The sequence below is a fragment of the Calidris pugnax genome, unplaced genomic scaffold (assembly GCF_001431845.1).
Source record: "Calidris pugnax isolate Ruff unplaced genomic scaffold, ASM143184v1 scaffold102, whole genome shotgun sequence".
Lineage (NCBI taxonomy): Eukaryota > Metazoa > Chordata > Aves > Charadriiformes > Scolopacidae > Calidris > Calidris pugnax.
This window is the reverse complement of record NW_015090846.1, coordinates 5816470-5837149: the sequence shown is the minus strand read 5'-3', so window position 1 is coordinate 5837149 and position 20680 is coordinate 5816470. Positions and strand designations below refer to the sequence as shown.

The following is a 20680-nucleotide window of genomic DNA, read 5'->3' as shown; positions in this document are numbered from 1 at the left end:
AAGACAGCAAACACTCGGTTGCATCTGGTTTGACTACCGGGAGTGGCCCCTATGGGCACGAAAACATACATCTCAAATTATTTAAATGACTTAAATCAATACACTGCTGATAATGAGTACATATCTTAACGAACCAGAGTCTTCAGGATGTGTATCAAAACCTTCTTGGTTTTGTCAGGCAGGCGGTGTGTTGGACTGACCCCCAGTAGGAGAGCAGGGTTGTGGTGCCAACGCGCTGCCCGGTCCCTCAGCAACACCCAGCAACCTCTCTGACACCCTGGGACAGAGGGGATCGGTGTCACCCTCAGTCTGTGCATGGGGTGGGTAAGTCAAGCAGCTTCTGAGGTGGACTGAACACAAACCACTGCATTTGTGCAAGAGCTGGTAACGCTACCAGGTGGCCCCAGTCCCAGCCCCTCATTGGAACCACCAGGCACCATTCCTACCTAACCACTGGGCTCTGGGTATGGGTGAAGGTGGAAGAATAACAGAAGACGTTACATACCGGTCTCTCGGGTGACATAATTGATGAAATCCCCATGGGAATTTTGGCTCCAAAATTTCCTAGGGGGTGAAGCAGCACAATGAGTTTGAAGATCAGGGAGTAGAAATATTCATGCTTTACCAAGAACTCAGTGCGTTGTGTCCCCTAAGTATCTCCCACTGGAGCAAAGGGACCAAACAGGTTACCTGCATAATTGCACCCACAAACTGGCTGGAGCACACAACACCTTTTTTTCTAGAAGCTAAAACCCCTATTTCCTACTGCCACCTTTGCCTCTCCTTCCCCAGAAAATTCATTGTAAGACACAGACATGGATTCTTGCCTCAAGAGAATGCAACGGTGCGTAACATGCTGGTGAGACCCCCCATGCCCACACCCAGCCAGCCCGCAGGCACGAACCTGGTCCCTCTGAGATCCACATCATGGTCCCTGCCTTTCCTGCGAATCCTTCATCCCGTGGTGCATTTGCAGCACCAGACCCCGAGTGCTCACAGAGGCACAGCGTGCAAATGAGTAATTTTACCACATTTCACTGTGGCCTCATCACACGGCCTGGGCCAACAGCAATGGCAACCCTCTTTACCTTTGTTGGTGATGTTCTTCACTGGAGGGTCTTTCTGCACAGGGCTCGACAAGGCACTCTCAGCTGCAGAAGGGCTCAGTTTCCCTGTCTCCCAGGAGGTTGTGTTTCTTGGACTTGATAAATAGTTGATGGGATGAGAGCAGTTCTGTAATGACAGGGAAGAGGTACAGGACAGTGAAAATTGCAACATGAGTCTTCGCTAGATCCAGATCCAACATCAATTTCATCTGCCCTGCGGCCCCTGAGACTTTGACTGCCATCCCACCCAGGTACAGCAGGCTGCTGCCTCATCAGGGTAGATTATCTTTGGGTCTGTGCTGTCCAACAGGACTGCAAAGAGACAAGATTCTGCCACGCTCCCCCCATAAGATGAGAAAAATAAGACTTATTTCTGACATCATCTCCTCAAAGGAGTCCAAATGTACATCTAGTACATCTGCCCTCCTCTGGTGAACAAAGGGGCAGCAGGGCTTCCTTGCAACTCACTGTGAACGAGAGGGCTTTCTTCTTGTCCTTCATCCTCTGGATGGCATTCCTCACCTGGAGCAAAACAAGGGCATTAGAGGGGACCACAGGAGCTCTAGCAGAGCAAGAGATCCTCCAGCAAGGCATGGAGAAAACACAACCGCTAGCCCAGAAGCACAGTCGGGGCTACGCTGCCTGTTGCACCCACTACAACCCCAGCTACCCCCCAACTGCTAATAAACTGTTGCTGTGACGAGTGACTGAGCCCCAGCCAGGGGCACCTCTTACCTCGCTGTTATAGATTGCATAGACCAGGAATATGTACAGGCCCTGAAAAGGAGAGAGCACAGGCAGGGTTAGGGATGTACGGCTGCTTTGTGCCACTTGGCATGGGACAAAATGGGTTTGATGAGCCCTACAATGGGCAAGGACCTGGGCTAAGGGGCAGGGGCACAGAGGGTGGGCACGGCACAGCCAGGGACAGCTGGGCGGGAAGAACCTTCCTTAAAATGACATTTGAGACCAGGCTCCTCACAGAGAGTTCAAAGGAGAGACAGTCCATGCCCCGTCCCTCCTCCTTCTCCTTTTCCTCCATTTCATTTCGGGGGGAACAGGCGCCTCTCACCAGGCGCTTGGCTTCCCAAAGCTCTCCTGTGCCCCTGGTCATTCGTGCATCCAAAATCCCTCAGGAAACACCTCCTTCAGGCCTCAAAACCAGAAACCACCAGGAAGTAATTTCCAGGGGAGCTGAGATCTGGGAAGCAGACCTCCCTTCCCACCGAGCATCGATCCCGGGGGGGGCTTTCGGCAACCTCCCACAGACCAAGTGCCACATGATGCCAGGGACAGTCCCTCTGTCCCACACAGTGACAGACCACAGCGTTAACAGGACCCTCTGACACAAATCCAGTGGGGTGCAGACCCAGGGGTTCTGCTCAGCCCCAATCCAGACAACCCTTCCCATGGGCCTGGAGGCCACAGCCTGGGGCTAATTACAGCTCCAGACCAACGATTTTGGCCTTAAGGCAGCCCTATCTGGTCCACCAGATTTATGTTATATCTGTGGGGTGTTTGTTATCGCAGCTAGATAAATCAGCCGCAGCAAGAAGAGCAATCCATCTTGTCTTCAATGAGCCTCGCTCTTCATCTGCGAGCTCTTGGCAGGCGTAATGGTAGCAGTCCCCTGGCGCCGTGCCATGACCTGTCCTTCAGCCAGCAATGCTGGTCACTCCCCCAGACCAGATTTCTGGTCGGGCTGCCAAGGCAGGTCTTCCTTGAAATAATCATTCTGGATGAGCGCGGGGAGAGGGGGGAGCCGCGGGGTCGGCTGGGAGGGGAGCGAGGAAGGAGAGGAGGCCCAGCTGCAGTGGCGGGCGGAAGCGGAGATGCTGCTCTGGAGGAGCCCATTCCTGCCTGCCCTCCTGCCTGCCCTCCTGCCTGCCCTCCTGCTGCCATCTTCCCCCGCCAGGGCCCCCAGTGTCCCAGTCCCAGCTGCTCCCCACCCACGGCAGGGCAGGCACGGGGCGGCCACAGGCGAGATCTCAGGAAGAACTTCTTTGCTGTGAGGGTGGTGAGAGCCTGGCCCAGGTTGCCCAGAGAAGCTGTGGCTGCCCCATCCCTGGAGGGGTTCAAGGGCAGGTTGGAGGGGGCTTGGAGCAACCTGGGCTGGTTGGCGGTGTCCCTGCCCATGGAAAGGGGGTTGGAACTCGATGATCTTTAAGGTCCCTTCCCACCCGAACCATTCTGTGATGCTATGATTGAGAGCATAGCACGTTCTGGGGCCCACAGAGCAGAAAGGATGCTCCTGCCTAGTCCGTCTGTCCAGAAACCGCCCAGCTGGGAGCAGCACCATCTCCTGCTCCCCTCTCACCAGAGACAGTGAGTGGCTCTGTAAGTCCCTGCCCTGAGCCAGCCTCAGGACCATCCTTCCAGCTCTATGACTTCAAATGAAGCCGGTGGGTTCTACCTACACATTTTTTAACACCTCCACCCAGCAGTGGGTGCTTGGCAGGGTGTCGGTGCTGCTCCCTCTGAAATCCTGGGCTGGAGGGAAGGTTCCCACTCGCCAGCCTGAGGGGTGGCCACCGCAGCCACCACCACCACAGCACGGCTCCATCACTTGGCTGGATTCCCCTCCTGCCTGGCTGGAGAAGAAGTTGTCATGTTTGGTGTCGACGCACAGAGTAACCTTGAAGACAGGCTTTGGTTTCCACAGATAAACAGAAAGCAGTCAAACAAACAAACAAGCACAGCAGCAAAGCTTCCCTGCACAAGGCTCAGGGATGAAGCAGCACGCCGGCCTTAAAGGAAATTCCAAGGCGATCCCTAAGACAGTCAGCAAAGGGGCTGAAATGGGACGGCTTTGTCCCTGCTTTCTCCCAATTCCACACCTTCCCACCAGCATTCCTCCTCCGGGGTAACCTGCGAATTGACCTGAAGGTGGTAACAAAGGGACAGAGCCAAACAAGCACAGCATGTTCATGGGCAAACCTCGACTGTCCACACAACAGCCACGACTCCTACTGAGCTTTAGGAGAAAGAAGAAAACCAAAAAGCAGCAATAACTTAGAAAGCAAGGGCAGAAAATAAATCCTGATCCATAAAACACCTCAGCTCCTATCTCACCCAGGGTGGACGTTGTCGTGGTTTGTGAGAAGGAGTCTCAGGAGATGTATCATCCAGAGGACATGTTTATTCATTTCAGGAGTTATTCCTTGTCTCTCAAAAAACCTATGTGCCCAGCATCCATGTTGCCACAGCCAGCATCCCACAGCCCCTCTGCTGGTACCAGGGAAAAACAGAGGCCGAGTGACCCACGGAGGATGAAGGCTGGGCTGGACGCAGGCTCACCTCATCACAACACTGAGCCTCGAGTTCTCTTCTGTGCAATAACTTAAGCATAGCATGAGGAGGCAAGGAGAACTGATGCTATATTTAACTACAGTTAGGACAGACCTCCTGCCACCCTTTGATATCCTTAATGGCGGAGATGTGGAGAGGCGTCCCTTGTCTGGCCTTGGAACACCCCCATCTGAGAGCCGAGGGATGTGCGTGAGCAGCACCCGGCCGCTGGACCCGCGCCAGCCACAGCCAGAACATCCCTGGAGCAACCACCCATCTGGTGCACGTGGTGATAACGCCCGCATTTCACCCTTGGAGAGCCGGGCCAATGCTACGCTGCAACCCGCCAAGTGTGCCAGAGGGAAGCACTGCGAGCTCTGCTGCTCCGTAAGGGAAAGCTACAGCAGGAGCCAATTTCTACTAAATCTGAAGGAAAAAAAACAGGGAGATGGGGGTGAGGAGCTCTTTGGATCCCAATGGTCTGGAGGGCAGTACTCAGTTGCTCTCTTGACTTGGATCCCCTGGAGCAGGGTTTGTCCCCACACACTGGGCAAGGGACTCTGAAAACTCTGAATGCCCAGTGCAAAGGGACAGGACTGAGTGTGTGGGTATCCCCAGACACCATCCTGGGGGTGTGGGCACCCCTGGCACTGTTCTTGGGGTGGGTACCCCCAGGTACTATCCTGGCATAGTCTGAGCCCCGGGGTCTGGGCTGAGCCCCTGGCTGGGTCCCTGTCCCCAGGAGCTGCCTGCAGGGACCTCCACCACCCGCCTTGGACCGTCCCCTCCTGCCATGGCAGCAGCAGTGGCCTTTGGTGCTTCTCTAGCTCCATCTACAGCTGCTTTCTCTCCAGGTCTGGAAAGCTTCTGCCAGTAAAGGGGGCTGATGCTTTGAATCACAGGTGGAGAGCACATGCTCTGGGACTTTTTGTCACCATGTGTCCCTGAGTCTCAGATATCCCGAGGTCCTGGGAACTGTCCTACCTCAGTGCAGAACTGAGTGCTCCTGGGGGCTGTGTCAAATACAATTTGCTTTGCTGTCTTAACCACATACAGGCTGCTTAAACTCTTTTGATGAAATCAGTAAACATAGAAGCAAATCTGAAGTTTTGCTTTACACACCAGGGTCACTTTCTGCCCTATAGAGATCCCTATTAATACTAACATATTAATAACATCCCTGAAGTAAGGTAGTCACAGCCATGGCCCTGGAAGACACCAAGACAAGCAAATAGTCTTAAAAATGTAGCCAAATAATGCTGCCTAAAGAGGAACGAAGAGGCTGAAGGAGATGGCAGTACTCAGAAGGAGATGGCAGTACTCACCCAAGGTCTTGCAAGTCAGAGCTAGAAACAGCACACACACTCCCAGCCTCCCCGTGTGAGGCTCTGATCACCAGCCCACAGCCTGTCCCTCCTGCACCCACCGGCCTCCAGTGCAGCTCTTAGCAGGCACTGGGAGCTGTGGCACCAGTAAGACATTTGAGACTGGTGCATCTAAGGACCATTAGATGAACAAGGTCTCCAGGGTTGCATTTCATCTCCGGGGAGCATGAACTCAGTTTCCTCAGAAAAAACAGCACAGTGGCTTGGGAAAGCTTGGCTGGGCTTCAGAGCCGACAAATGTCCCCAACTACTAGGACATGTAGAGTACATTGAAGCACAAGAAACCGCAGGTACCTGCTTGGCTGTGATATGAGGATCCACCTGGTAGAGGACTCACCTGGAGAGAGTTCAGCACGATGAAGACATAGGCCCAAATGATGCTGAGGTGGACGAGGACCCCGCACACCCAGGTCAGCCCCAGCACGGGCAGCAGCACCAGGACGGGTTTGGCTGTGGCCCTGCCAGGAAGAAGAGCTCAGAGTCACCTGGGCACACTTCAAAGCCAAAACATTGTGCGCTGGCACCCACCTCCCAGCCACCAGTTCTCCACGGGGGTCCCTGTCATGACCCACATCCCTGAACCCAGGGTGTCCTGGCAAACACCCTTCCTGGCTCTGCAAACCCTGCCCCAGGTCTCCTCGTGATCTGTCTGGGGCATCTATGTTAGGTTATGGAGCACTGAGTGGATCTGCCCTGGAAAACCTCCAGGGGTTTAGGAGCACCCTGGCCTGTATCTTGCAGAAGATGCTGGAGACAGCTCTCCTCCCCCAGCAAGTGCTTTTCAGACAACGTGTCCACCAAGAGGCACCCAAGATGGTAGCTATGGAACAAATTCCTTTGCAAACAAAATCAGTTAAGAGGGGGGAAACCAAACATTTCACTTCTCAGCCCCCTGTGTGCCAGCCCAGCTCTTTATTTATCACTGAGAGTTAGCAAAAAGGGAGCTCTTTGGCGTCATCAGCCATGAGAAAACAGCTATTTTCCCCCTAGCTGCTGCTACAAGGATGGCTTTCAGTATTTGTTTTATTAGCATATAGATGTCACCCTGCCCTCCAGCAACACCCTATCTTCGTGCTTCTGTAAATTTGGGAAAATTTATTTATGATAGAGGGGAACAATGCGTGTCTAGCAGGGGTATCCGGCGCCAGCTAACAACAATAAAGATTCACAGAGGATGATAAAGTAATGACTCAAGCAGCAGATTTTTAGAGGTCTCTCTATATCAACTGATTACAGAAGTTCACACCGCCTCTCCCCACCAGTGTTACTTTCCATCCACCAAGTCCCAAACTCATCTAGAAAATGCTTTTTATAATGGCGAACAGCCCAAACCCCAGCACCCTCTACCACTGCATCCCACTGAGGGGCACACACAAGTGCTGAGGAGGGGACGGGTGGGAGAGAAACTCAGTTATGGCCCCTTCAAACTGTGAAGAAGAGAGAAGGTGCTTCTGCTTTGATTTCAGCAGATGCTGCCAAGGGTCTCCCAGCCCAAAGTGGTGAGAATTAGGAGCGTGAGTGCACACGTGGGAGTCCAGCAGCAGGTTCCCCAGACTGAAAGTTCTGGCTGGGTTTCTCAGCAGCACGGGCATTGCAGCAGACAGACTGCCTTTGGGTGATGCAGTTACTCTGGAGGAGAAAATCCTCTCTGTCCTGACTCCTCCAACTCATGGTCTTTCACTTCACCAACACAAAGACTCTCAACTTAAAAATAATTCCACCAACTCATACCCAGACCAGCCACAGCAAACCCCTTCCCTGCTCACCATATCTGAACTCCAATCTGGTTCTCCAGGCTGCTGTTGGGTGTCAGCATCTTGGATCTCCTGCGAGCACTGGACACAGTCACTATCACCACCCGGAACAGCACGAAGGTGTTCACCTGACAGAGGAGAGCCATTGGACCCAGTCACTTTCTGTTACCTCAGCTCCACCGGGGTGAGACTTTTCTGCCAGGAACTCAATAATTACATGTCAGAACTTGGGGACAAACGTATCACTCCTGAGAAAGCAGTGAGTAAAATACTCCAAAGAGTTATCCACACAGGTATGAAATCTATAAAACTTATCTCAAAACTTCTCCCTCAGGATGTCTTCCCGGTTCAGTGTCTACTCTAGACCCCCTAAATTTTGCATCTTTTTCTGCTACCATGTTGTCTAATGATACTGATACTACTTCAAGAATGTAGATGTTCCCATATTAAAACCAGGCCTTTAGCTAAGGCAATGTCACAGTCAACATACACATTCAGCTACATTCCTAATCTAGCAGCCAATACAAGAACTGGTCAGCAAAGTTCCTTAAAGCACTTTTTTCTCTAAAAAAAGCTGCCGTGTCTCACGAGGTTTATTTGTGTTGTGAAAGTCTATATAAAGCATAACAAAGCAAGCTCCTCAGCTGGAGAAGTGCTGACCCCCCAGACCCTGCAACGCTTTCCTAAAACCAGGCACGAAGGAATCCCACCTTCTGGGCAGGTCTTGGCACTTACTGCCAGGATGAAGAGAACGGGCCCAACAAAGGCCCAGATGACGTTGGTCTGAACGTTCAGCCAGCAGTGGTTGTCTGCCACATACTTGTTAAAGGAAGTTGCGAGGGTCACACCCACGATAACGATGGGAAGGCCTGCAGGAAAAAAAAAAAGCACAAATTAAACCCCAGGAAAAAGCAGAGATGACCCGTGCGGGTCAGCCATGCTCTAGACAATTGCTTTAAACCCCCCGTGACCAGACACGCTGCAGCGTGAGGCAGCTTAGCCTCTGAAACCCCACGAGCAACATCAATTTACTGCGGCTGAAATCTCTCCCAGCTCTACAAGACCAGATTTATACGCTGTCAGCATCGCTCTCTGAGGTACAAAGCATTCCAAGTCCTGAGTCCTGATCAAAGCAATTTACTCCTCGGATTGCTTTTTTAACGAAATGGACAATCATAGACATAAAACAATCCAAAATATTTGAACCAGTTGTCCCATGTCCAACTAGGCATGTGTTTTGCAAGGAGCACTGACCTGAAGAGGCTCCTCTTTGATATGAAACTCAATTTATTCAAATGAATTCTACGTCCCTAACGGTTGCACTCAGAATAAAGGGTGCTTAGTCTGGACCATATTTATATTTCGATCACTATCAGGCTAGTAAAGCTATCCCAGAACAAGAACTTACCATAAACTTTCTTCTGCAGTTTCTTTTGTATTGAACTTTTGGGTTTAGAAAAATAGCAGAAATGCTTTTTAACTTACATCCTAAGACCAGCAATTTGACACATAAAGGTAAGAAAGCCTCTGCAGAGCAGTGGTACCCGACTTGCATATGGAAACAAACCAAACATTCTGGAATCTCTCCTATTGAAACTTTTGCTAGAGGAAGAAATGGACACATTTTTCTGAGTGCCCAGCTCAGAGCAGTCTGTAGATACCCCAGCCTGTCAGATAGTAGAACTTCATTCTCCTGTCTTCACTCATGTTGACGGCTACCACTTTGCTCCACAGCAGAAGCCCCTCTACCAGCATCCACGAAAAGGCTGCCATGAAGAAGAGATGGAGGAAGGCAGTGACTGTGAAACACAACACCTGGAGAGAAAAGAAATCACACCATTTCAGGAGTCGTCGTCCTCCAGGAGCACGTCTGTGGTCAGGAGGAAGAGCGCAACCTCCAAACCTGCAGAATGTGCAAAAATGTATTTAAACATCCACAAGCCCCAGGAAGAGTTCTTAAAATTGCAACACATGACTGCTGCAGCTCATTTCATGTGTGTGACCATCGCAAACCACAGAAGAGGGAACTGACTGCATCTTTTCCTGCAGTTCTTGGACTTCCCTTGTAGCTCTCTCAACTCAGAGCTGCCTGATCCAGCCCCAGGATGTGGAAGAGGACACAGAAGGGGACAGAACTGTATGTTGCTGTTTTATAACTACATAGATTTCCTGAATTACTTTTTTGTCAGAAACAAACTGTCAGGAGGTGAATTTTCCTGACAGATTGCATGATGCATATGTGCATATCTCCAAACAGAGACACAATTCTTTCCCAGATGCAAGTAACAGGTAATTAACGAAACATTAATAAAAGGGATTACACTTCTGTTTGCTGTGACAATGATGCTGGAGCAGGTTTTGTCCCGCTGGCTGTACAGGACACTGTGGTGAGCCTACCTGGTTGTTCTTGGCCAATTCACTGAACATGAGCAGAGCTTCTGCAGCAGCTAATGCAAAGATGAGGTTCTTGTGCACGGTTGTTCGTTCACTCTTGGGGACACTGAGGACAGAGAGAGAAAGCCCTCAGCTGCAGTCAAATCATAGAATCACAGAATGGTTTGGCTTGGAAGGGACCTTAAAGATCATCGAGTTCCAACCCCCTGCCACAGGCAGGGACACCTCCCACTAGAGCGTGCTGCTCATGGGTGAAATGAGAGGGTGTGAGGGTCCGCCCGCGTCCTTGCTGGGCTGTGCAGACCTGCCTGGGTGACCTGCCATCTCACCGCTACCAGCTGCAGAGACAAGTCCAAAGAGGCAAGGGGCTGCCCTGCTGGGCAAGCTCCTGGTGCTGGGGACATGCTTGGGCACAGCTTCACAGACCCTGGCTAGTGCTCCAAGGAACAGGCAATGAGGAGGAGGTGGAGGAGACACTGCCGTGCTCACCAGGCAGATCTCTGTGCTTGCCAAGTGACACAGAAGAGTTGGCAACTGAAGAAACAGTCTTCGCTCCATTTATTTTATAAAAATTAACTCCAGCAGAGCAGCTTTTATGGTAAACATTATTGGTCATTGATAGAAGTCTTCCCAGGGACTCTCGGGTGTGTGCACAGCTCATACAAGCACCTCCACAGAAACAACCAGCGCGGGTCCCCTCCCAAGCCAATGGCAACTGCTCCCCTCCCTCCCCCTGTTACCGACCACCAGTGCAGCCCCCCACTCCTCCCCACACACCTGCATCGCCCCACACTGACAAAGGATACCTCACCTGGATACTTGTGCTGAAGCAAAATATCAAACAAAAAATACAGAGAAGGCTACGAGTGTCTGGATTTTTCTTACCCAACTGCCAAGAATAAAATGAAGGTCACCATCAAGGCACAGAAGGAAACTCCGCATCCAATAAAAGTCAGGGTCTGCAGCGTGAGCTCCTCCTTGGCGGTCCTCTGCTCCAACCATGAAATAACAGAAGACACAACCCCCCCCCAGATTAACCACAGATTGCTGGCAGTTCTGGCCCCCATTCCACAGGGCAGCAGAGAAAGGCTCCTCACTGACCTGCATCTCGTACACCTGCAGCAGGACAGCAAAATTCGTGGTGTGGTTGCAAAAACAGGCAGTGGAGTCCGGGAGAGATGTCACCACAGAGCAGCCGGCTGTGGACCACATCCCACCAGCATCTGGGCTAACGTGCAGCAAAAAAACCCAGAGAAAACACATGGAAATTACCACCCACTTCAGCAGAAAGCCAAGGCATTAAGGGAATTTCATTTTCCCAAAAGAAGCAAAGTTGAAAGGAGATAGAGGAGGATATCAGCCAGGTCTTCACCTGGACTTCGCTTTGGCTCATCCTGTGTCTCAGCAGATTTGCTGAGATCAAGGGAAGATCAAACTCAGAGCAGGGGTAGTGGAACTGTCTGTGCAGTAACCAGCTGCTTCCGAAAACACCCTCTTCCCACCTTCCCCAAACCGATTACAAGACTTGGACTCTAAAGAGTTTGTTTGCACTTGAATGACTTAATTACTGATCCATAATACATCACAATCTCACGCTCTCACTGCAGTGACATTCAGCAAAACACATCTCAATGCCAAGCAGTATTTATGAGGCTGGGAGTCCTGCAGGTCTGTTGGGCTATATATCTCGGACCAACACTTCTTTGTTGCAGGCAACAATCATAATTAACTAGGGCTTTCCATTTCAGTTGTATATACATCACTAAAGGTCACTTGCTTGTGAGTGACTTTTCCAAATGAAATCTTCCCAGGAGAACGCTCTATTCCGGCAGATAGAGGATGCCAGCATGCAAAGCAGGCAAAGAATTACAGATCCCTGCCCTTACCATTACATTTATATTGTTGTGTTTGGTTTTCCAGTGGAAATAAAAGCTCATAAATCTAGGAGGGACCCAAACCAAAACAAGGCACCTGAGGCTGAAGTTCCAGAAGGCACAGACGGGCCCCAGCAGGTTATTGGGCAGGTCCTGCAGGCAGAGAGGGAGAAGAAGAGGTTACACAGCCATGTGGGTACTGGACATGGACTGATGCTGTTCACTCACTCGGCTGCAACAAGGTCTGTCAGCACAAGACAAACACCTCCCCAGGGAAACAGGAGTTGAGGTGAGAGACCTGGGCACGGGAGACACCCCTAAGTCCAGGAGCTCTGGGAATCCTTGGGCCAAGGTTGGACACAGCCTCGGGGTCAGGCTGCACGATGCTGCTGGGGAGCACGGCCCCGGGTGGGGGTACCTGGATGCGGTGCTGCAGGCGGTAGCGCACGGACGTGCTAATCTCCTGGTAGTCGCTGAGCAGAGCAGAGGAGATGATAGCAGTGCCCACCGTGGTGCTTGGGTACCTGCCAGGGAAAGCACGCTGCTCACGGGCACGGGAACCACAAGAAAACCGGGTCACACATTATACAAGACAGCTGGAGAGATCTGGAGCCACTTCTGGAGCGCTTCGGTGCCACCAGCAAAGGCACGGGGCAGAAAGCACCCCAGATTACCTGGCAAACAGAAAACAGCTCCACTCCCCCCATGGCCACAGGAGCATCCTAAGCGGCTGGCAGCTGAGCAGTGGCAACAGCCGAGCCGAAGGCCCGGAGAAGGAGCGTTGTGTGGCGGGATGTGTGGGCTGCCATCCCCACCTAGTGTTCAGAGCTCCCCGGGAGCAGGACTCTGCCTCCCACCCAGCTCTGACAGCCCTGTCCATGGAGGCACCCCGGCTCCTGCAGCTTCTGCCCCAGCCCGAGGGACCCCAGGCTCCATCCCAATCCTGCCTCAGGTACCCTCGATGGAGAAGGAGGAGCAGGCAGAAGAGTCACCCCAGTGCACAGGGACACACACCACACAGGGCCTCTGCCTCCACAAAGCACTGCCCCGGGAGCACCTTCCCATGGTCTGGTCTCCACAAACATGTTGGAGAAAGCAGGGACAAGGACAAACGGGGTGGGATGGAGCAGGGTGGAGGTGACCCCAAAACAGAGGCACCGAGATACTCAACACAGATTTGGAAATGAATTCACCCTGTGGTGCTAAGGGGGCAACCCAGGGGTGCAGGGGGGGTTTGTTTCACTCACTTCTGTCCCCCGTCGGAGGCAGCCATGTCCTGGAAGACAGTGCTGCTGCGGGCGCCGGAGAGGCAGTGCTGCAGGGAGCTGTACCCAAACCACATGTTTTTCACCATGACCCTGCGGAGACCTGGGCAGAGAGAGCGTTGCGGGATGAATGTGAGCACCAGGGCAGCTCTGAGCAGCCCCTGCTCCAGCACCGCTGCCCTCGGGGGGGGTGTGATGCTGAGGGTCCAGGGCACCCCCAGCTCCAAGCTGGGCCTGTAGAGAGGCTGTAGATAATCCCTCCCCCACAGCCCATCTGCCTTTCACCATGGGCATCTCCTCCCCACACTTCTCCAAATTGCATGTGTGTAGGGTAATGAGTTCCTGGGAGGACCCAGGGAAGCACAGGTCTCATAACCTACCTCTGGCTTTCAGTCTTTGCATTTCTTCTGCAGGAACTTCAATGAGGTCGGGTCTGCCTTTCTCAGGGCTCTGGACGAGGTACGCCTCGCTGCTCAGCTCCTGCCCGCTCATGTCCAGCTTCCTGACCTCCATCCCTGTGGGAGAAGTAAAATCAGGTACTGAAACAGGGTTCAGCCTTCCTCCAGAGCTTCTGCTACCAGAAGGTAGCAGCAGAGTACCACGAGGACACCAGATCCCCAGCCAAGACCCACGGCAGCAGCAGCAGCCAGATCCCTTTCAGTGCAAACCATGTGCGTCCAGGCTCAGTTTGTCTCCTGCGCCCAAACGTTCCTTACAATCCTCTTACAACCCACAGTGTGAGAGATGTCTCCCACACTGTGACACTTCTGCACACAGGGAACGGGGAGAAGGCCATAGGGTTAGCAAGAGATGAGCCCAAGGAGGAGAGGTGCCAGGAGTGGACTTGGACTGGGATGTAGACGGGATGACCAAGCTGGATCCTGGTGAGATGCCCTCCCCAAGCTCTGCCAGTGCCACTCACCAACATTCCCATGCTGGATCGTGATCTTTGTCCTCCCTGCGGTCAGCAGTGGGGCTAAGTGTGACACCATCCTGTCACAGAGCTCAACAACAGCCATGGGCCCTCTGATAACCTGCCAACACAGAGAAAGCAAAGGAAATCAGCACCTGCACCACCGGCTCACGCTGCCCACAGCTCACAAGTTTTCTTAAATGCTTGGTCCTTGGTAGAAAAAAAAAGAGAAGTCGGGACTCAAGGCTTTTGCTTTTCTTTTCTTTGATTTCTTCAATAAAGGATGTTCCCAGTTCCTTCAGCAACAAAGACAAGACTGGCAATGAAGGACACTTGCTGGTCTTTATACAGAGTCATCAAAACAGCATGAAAATAAATAAGTAAGCTTCTGGAAAGAAGGTAGATTTTTTTAGACCTGATTCCTGACTTTTGGAAAGCTGTAGAACAAGCATCCTCTCTTCCTGGAAGAGGTTTCACCCAGAAATAGACTCTGTTGCTGGAAGGGCAGTGGGTGACGGGTCCCATTACTCAAGGTCCTGCATGTGTTGGGCAGCACGAGCACCACCCAAACTCAAAGCCTTTCTCCTTCAGCAGATACCTCTGCTGCACCAGCTACACGGGGCCAGAGCTGGTTCTATGCCACTATCAAGAAGCTCTGAGTAATTGTGGCCACGGAGACCCAAGCAACTCTAAGCGATGAGGTAAACCAAACTATTCAGCATCCTTTCATCTCTGGAGGTCCCTGGCTTCGTTCCTGGAGCACTGGCCAGGCCAGACACTGTCACACATCTCCCAGAGACAAGTGGAGAGTGCAGACCATACAACAGACACAAAAGACCCACGTGAGAAGGGAAGATGCTAATGAAGAAATGGGGGCGGGATGATGGAAATCCCTCACACAAAGCCTGGCGGTGTTTTGAACAGCGTGGGGGCTGATGACAGAGAGCTCCTTGGCAGCCCACCCACGGAAAATACAACAAACCATAAAGCGAAGGGCATTGCCCTGCCAGAGACAGCAGGACGTGGGAGCAAAGAATCCACAAAGCACCAGGAATCTGCAAACTGTGTGTAGCCCCGTAAATCCAGGCTGACAGAGCGGAGAAGCTTGAAGAGAGCTGAGACAACCACTGGAGGGGCTTGCAAGGAAGGCACCATTCGCCTGCACTGGTTTGCAGAAGAACTTGTTTGCATGTCCAACAACTGGGGCGACAGTAAGGCAGTTGGCCCTTGTCTGTGCTGTCAAAGAGGCTCTATGCCCATGCTTGCAGCAGTTTCACAAGCTCCAGAATACAGCCAGAGACCTAGATGTGACCATGCAAGGCCAGGTCCCCAGCCTGTGGTCATACAGCAGGCCAAGGAGCTGCACACACAAGATGAGCAGATGTGACACACAGAGAGCTGATAACACCGTTACCTGGCTGACTGAGGACCACGTTTCAACATTCTGCTCTTCCAAGATTAACTCCATCACTTCCACGTAATACTGGCCCAACTGCTCCAACATCTCCAGATCCTCTCCCTCCTGGACTTCCACATCAGAAACTTGCTTTAGTAACTGAAGCACCGCAAGGAGGTCAGAGGACTCCAGCACGGGTGTCTCTGCTTCCCTCAGAACAGTTGTTAAGACATCGAGAGCACCGAGAGCAACAGAGAGGTTCATGTCTTGGACATCACTTGTGAAGACGTTCTCAGGAATCTGCCACGGAAAAGACGTTTTAGTTCAGTGCAGAGCCCTCATTCTGCCTGATCACCAGCTATGCCTTGGCAATGGCCTGCACATCCTCACTGGTGTGAGGACACTTGCTTGGCCAACCAGGGGTATCTTAGGGAAAAGAGTCTGCCTTGACACTTTGAACTCTCTTGTCTAGTCTCAACCTCAGTGAGATGAGACAACCCAAAGCTTGTTTGGTCACAGCACCAGTTACACACTCTCCGACAGCAACTCGGAAAAGGCCACAGGCACAACTGCTGGCAAAGTGACCTCAAACACCGGTAGGTGCCAGCAAGTCTACCCCAGCAGCTCCTGCTGCTGCTGCTGGGGCTGCAGGACTCACCACAGTCCTCGCTGCAAGCGTGTTCACACGGCCAACAAGTGAATGCCTGGATTCCAGCTGAGCTTTTTTCAGTTGCCGGTATGCATCTGAGAATAAAACACAGGCATAACCATTGTGTGGTGTCCAGCAGCATGGTGAACATGTGTTGTGTTCAAAGCCTGAGGAACGGTCCTCAGATGGTGGGTAAGTTCGTAGGACAGTCAGGGCAAGGAGGCTTAACAGCTGTATTTTATTTCTAGTACAAGATCCCATCTGGAGAGACAGTCTGACACTTCTTTTCTGTCTCCTCCCCACGTCCCCCTGGCCAACGAGTCTGGAGATGACTGGACTGGAGGCACTCTACAGCATTGCATCCAGAAGCCATGTAACATGTACAACCACTGCTCAACTAGAGAATAGCAAAGTAACCCGTCAGAGAGCATGCAACTGAAGCAAAGTCACAGCTACAGCAGGTTTTGCAAGAGCAGACATGAGGCTTCTGCAACACGGGCCATCATCCTAGCTAGGACCTCCAGGAGCGAATGCCGTGGAAGTAATGAATAAATAAAGAACAGATGCTGTACCCTTTCTGTAGCGACACATAAAAGGCAAAGACTGCAAACAAGACGCGTAACTGAATCCACTGCTGCCAACTTCAAAAACTCGGCATTCCTCGACAGGCCCTGTGGAAACACACACAAACAGAAGACCCAGGTCCCCCAGAGACACGCCATCCCTGGCAGGCATCACGTTCCCTTCCAGCAATCCACAAACCCCCATGAAGACAAAAGCTGGGGACTGTTCCTTCCACAGCCCCGGGGACAGAGCAGAGCAGGGACGGGGCTCAGAAACTGCAGTAAATCCTCTCCAGAAGGGACTCGGAGGAGGCGGCAGTGCCAGGTCTGAGTTTGTGATTTATCAGTAATAAATTATCCCAGGGCATCTGAAAAGCTGCCTTTGCCAGGGTCACTGCAGGGGTCTTCCATGACCAAGGGGTTAGTGATGTGCCTTTAAGTACCACTTGTAAACTGCCCAGCCCAGCTCTGAATGTGCTTCTGCTTTCCTTCCCCAAGCAGAAGCATCATTCTACAAACTGCACCGAATTCCCTCTCTAAGGATGGGACTGGCTTCTCGGACCATCCCCACGTTCTGGCCCCCCCACTCCAAGAGGGAGCCGAAGCACTGAGGGGAATGAGACCTACCTGGGCAAAGGAACCGCGCGGTCATCTCCTCAACGGTGCTTTCAACCTCCAGAGTGTTCAAGCTCCACCCATACACGAGGTCTTGCTCCACCACCCAGCACGACCGAACCTTCTCAATCTGCTCCGCGCCCAGGACTCTCTGCCAGATGTGCAAGTCGGTGATGTTCCCGCTGAAGGACTCTTTCTCCCTGAAGGTGCCCCCCAGGGAATCTTGATCCTGCCCGATTATGAAAGTCCCCTGGCCGTAGATGGCCTGGGGGGCAGACGGCCCCACAGCACACAAGCCGCTGGCAGACGCCCTCCTTTTGCCATCGGCGTAGATGGCCCAGGTCCCATTTTCCTGCTGCCAGGTCACACAGAAGTGGTGCCACTGCCCATCAGCACGGAACACGGGCAGGTATGGGGAATGGTGCCCGTGGACTATGAGGGCAAACCGGACAAAGCCTTCCTCGTCGACAAAGCCTCGGAGCTGGAACTCGTTAATAAAAGCCGGCACAGCGTAGGAGAAGATGGTAGCAATCTCCTGGGTCCTGGTGTCCCACTGGAGGTGGGCGCAGGCTGTGACAGCAGGCAGTGCTGGGAAGTCAGAGAGCACCTTCACGTATTTTGTGTCTGTTTTGTCTCCAAACACCAGGACAGGTACAATGTGGTCCCCTAGAAGGAGAAATTTCAGACAGAATAAAGGAAGAAGCAAGGGCCAAAGCCTGTTCCACTGGGAAGAAACCATCATTTTTGTCTGCCTCCCACTCAAGCTAAGGACTCATGGACCCTGCAGGCAAGGACATCCTGTAAGGATGCAGCAAGGCTTCTGCTTCCTCCCTCCCTGGAGGGAAGCAGGGAGGCAGGCAAGCTGAGTCTGCGCCATTTCAGCAATTTCATTTCCAGAAACTTCGTTTTCAAGCAAATAGGATTGCAAACAATGAATATGGGAGGGACAGCATGTTCCCAGGTATCCCATGCTATAGCAACCAAGAACACAGCCAAATAAAACCTCTGAGGCACCTGCCATGTGGTGCCTTGCTGCTGGGGAACGCCCGCTCTCCTGGTCCTGTCTCCAACGCCAGGGCTCTGCAGGACCCGCAGGTCACACGGGCCGGGCTGAGCAGAGCCAGACCTGCTGGGCAGGAGATGGTACAGGAGGACAAAGCAGGGGAGCCCCTCTGCAACTCCCTTCTGTTGCAATGCATTAAAAAACCTTGCCAGTGCCCAGCTGATGTGCTGGGATCACTGTCGGTCGTGCTGCCAGTCCCCCTTGTGACTAGAGGCCCAACTTTTTCAGTCAGATTAATTTTTCAGGATGAAAAAGCTCCAGCAGTGAACACGTCTCCAAACAGTCCAAGCCCACTCATACTCACGTCTCCACTTGGGTTTGTGCAGGACCCCGTCCCTTTCGTTCAGCCAGACAGAGCCTCTGACGTGGTGGGTCTGCAGCAGTTTGCTGAAGGAACCTCGCTCACTGTCCTGGGGCTCGAAGAGCAGCTGAGCAAAGCGCTGCTCACAGGCTCTGTCCGCGTGCCACCAGTCCACAGCAGTGGCCACATACTCGTACACGTGCCTCGAGGTCTCAATGGTGACAGGAGCAAAACCTGGAGAAAGACAGACAGCATGTGGGGAAACAGAAAGCCTCTCCCACCCACCTCCGTGCTCCAGACACACAGGGTCAGTCTCCTGCCGCATCCCCCAGCAGTTGGAAATGCTGCCTGGGGCAATTTGCAAGCACAAAACAATCTGTTTTGTTCGCAGATACAGCGGCACAAAGACGAGCAATACTTACCTGATTTTAGACAATAATTTCATACTTAGCCAAGCAAATACTTAGCTATACAAATATAATTTCAAGCACAAAACAGGGTACCAGAAAGTTTCTTTACCTTTCTTTTTGCCACTGGACAGAAATTTTCTTTATGTGTTGTTTCTCTGTGCTGAATGTTGCTTGTAAAAACATACAGATGTACTCATAAAAATACTAACCTTTAGAAGTCTGATTCTTGGCAAGGGCTGCAAAGGCAAAGAGACTCCTGGACAGGCTACCGACCTGTTGGGGAGGATGTTTTGTAACAGTCATATGAAGCATTGACATTATCTCAAATACCCAAATTATAAAAATTACTGTAAAACTCACCAGAAAGCTGAAGAACCAAGAATCACGTCTCAAGTCTCTCCTAAACATGCTGACCAGCTGGAAAGCTTTCACCCTTTGCTAAAATAAACAGAACATTACTAGAGATGCATTGCAGAGACAGAAGCCCTCTGCAGAAAGCCAGTTCTCAGGCAGGGCTGCTTTCCTCAGAAAGTCTTGAATCAAAAAAAGAGAAAGGACTCTCTCTAAAACACCTGTCAAAATAATTCTCAGTTCTTCTTAAAGAACTCAAGGTCTCAGTTTAACATTTGCTTCCAGGATACAGAATAATTAATCATAAAATATATACAGATGTGCAATATTAATAGACAGGCGGGTTGGCAGAGCCTCTTTATCTGCATTAACTACATAAAAAAGCCATCATAAATGGCACTGTTAAACAGTTAGGCGGCTTTTCCCATTTCTTTCAAAGCCCACAGGAACACCCCAGAGCCCCAGAGCAGAACCTGCAGCCCCAGAGCAGAACCTGCAGACCAGTAAATCCAGCTCCAGTGGCCAAACACAGAGCTCAGGCCCACGGGGCCATGGCAGAGCGTGCCCACGGTCAGGACGCTGTGGGCAGTGCCCATCACAGCACCTCTGCTCCGCTGCAGGGGAAGCCTGGCTGCACCGCCCTAGAAAACCCAGTAAAGTCGGAGAAAAGGGTTATGTAAAGATAGAAACACGGAAACGGGCAATGCCATCTCCAGTGCAAACAAGACCAGAAGCTGTCTCTCGGCACGGACACCGCCAGCCGTGAGTAATCTCTTTGCTCTGGCTGGGGCTCTCCTGTGTGCACAGCCAACGCACGCGCTCGAGCACTTTGCTGCTAAGGGACTCAGGAGATGGGTTCTGCAGCCCAGACTCTCAATATGCTCTCAAACAGTCTTCCAAAGTTCAGCAGCGACTTTATAACCACGGAACGTCGCTCCGAGCCCTGGGGAGCTGCACGTCTGGCCCTGCACTCATCCGATGAGCGAGCAATGGGAGCCGGGGATGGCTGCCCACGGAGCCTGGCACCCTGCTGCCAGATGGGCACCCCCAACCTCCCGCTGCCCCCCAGAGCTGCAGCCCCCGTTCGCCACTTCTCCGTGGAAGCCCGTGAAGATGCTGCCACAGGGCACCTGGAGATGGTCGCGGCAGAACAAACAGGGCGGCGGGGGGGGTCTGCCGGGAGGAAGGGTCTCCAGGAAGGGGGGTTCCTCCAGCGCAGCCGCCGGCGGAACAAGCCCGAGAGCCGGGGGGGCACCGGGAACCGGCTGGGCGGCCCCGACGGCCCCGACGGACAGCGGGGCTACCGCGCCTCTCCGCAGGGCTACCGCGCCCGCGCCCCGCTCCCCGCCCCGC

At 52.5% G+C, this 20680-nt stretch overlaps 1 protein-coding gene across 5 annotated transcripts in view; it reads right to left on the bottom strand.

Moving 5' to 3' along the window:
- The window catches only part of ADGRD2 (adhesion G protein-coupled receptor D2), a 28241-nt gene that overhangs the window by 6020 nt on the left and 1541 nt on the right, over positions 1 to 20680 (bottom strand). For 3 of the 5 annotated variants that reach the window (XM_014942785.1, XM_014942781.1, XM_014942784.1), the window contains exons 1-23: positions 19337 to 19430; positions 19186 to 19249; positions 18570 to 18800; positions 17215 to 17868; positions 16597 to 16695; positions 16034 to 16119; positions 15394 to 15675; positions 13989 to 14100; positions 13447 to 13581; positions 13049 to 13169; positions 12220 to 12325; positions 11899 to 11954; positions 11029 to 11155; positions 10813 to 10916; positions 9931 to 10033; positions 9195 to 9348; positions 8269 to 8402; positions 7546 to 7661; positions 6117 to 6237; positions 1842 to 1883; positions 1575 to 1628; positions 1089 to 1233; positions 506 to 564 (exon numbers count right to left, since the gene is read on the bottom strand). In XM_014942785.1, the coding sequence (XP_014798271.1) occupies positions 506 to 564; positions 1089 to 1233; positions 1575 to 1628; positions 1842 to 1883; positions 6117 to 6237; positions 7546 to 7661; positions 8269 to 8402; positions 9195 to 9348; positions 9931 to 10033; positions 10813 to 10916; positions 11029 to 11155; positions 11899 to 11954; positions 12220 to 12325; positions 13049 to 13169; positions 13447 to 13581; positions 13989 to 14100; positions 15394 to 15675; positions 16034 to 16119; positions 16597 to 16695; positions 17215 to 17868; positions 18570 to 18800; positions 19186 to 19249; positions 19337 to 19384 (3153 nt within the window). In that variant the 5' untranslated portion in view covers positions 19385 to 19430. Of the gene's footprint in view, positions 1 to 505; positions 565 to 1088; positions 1234 to 1574; positions 1629 to 1841; positions 1884 to 6116; positions 6238 to 7545; positions 7662 to 8268; positions 8403 to 9194; positions 9349 to 9930; positions 10034 to 10812; positions 10917 to 11028; positions 11156 to 11898; positions 11955 to 12219; positions 12326 to 13048; positions 13170 to 13446; positions 13582 to 13988; positions 14101 to 15393; positions 15676 to 16033; positions 16120 to 16596; positions 16696 to 17214; positions 17869 to 18569; positions 18801 to 19185; positions 19250 to 19336; positions 19431 to 20680 lie in introns of those variants that run through there. The other 2 variants (XM_014942782.1, XM_014942783.1) reach the window with 1 other exon arrangement.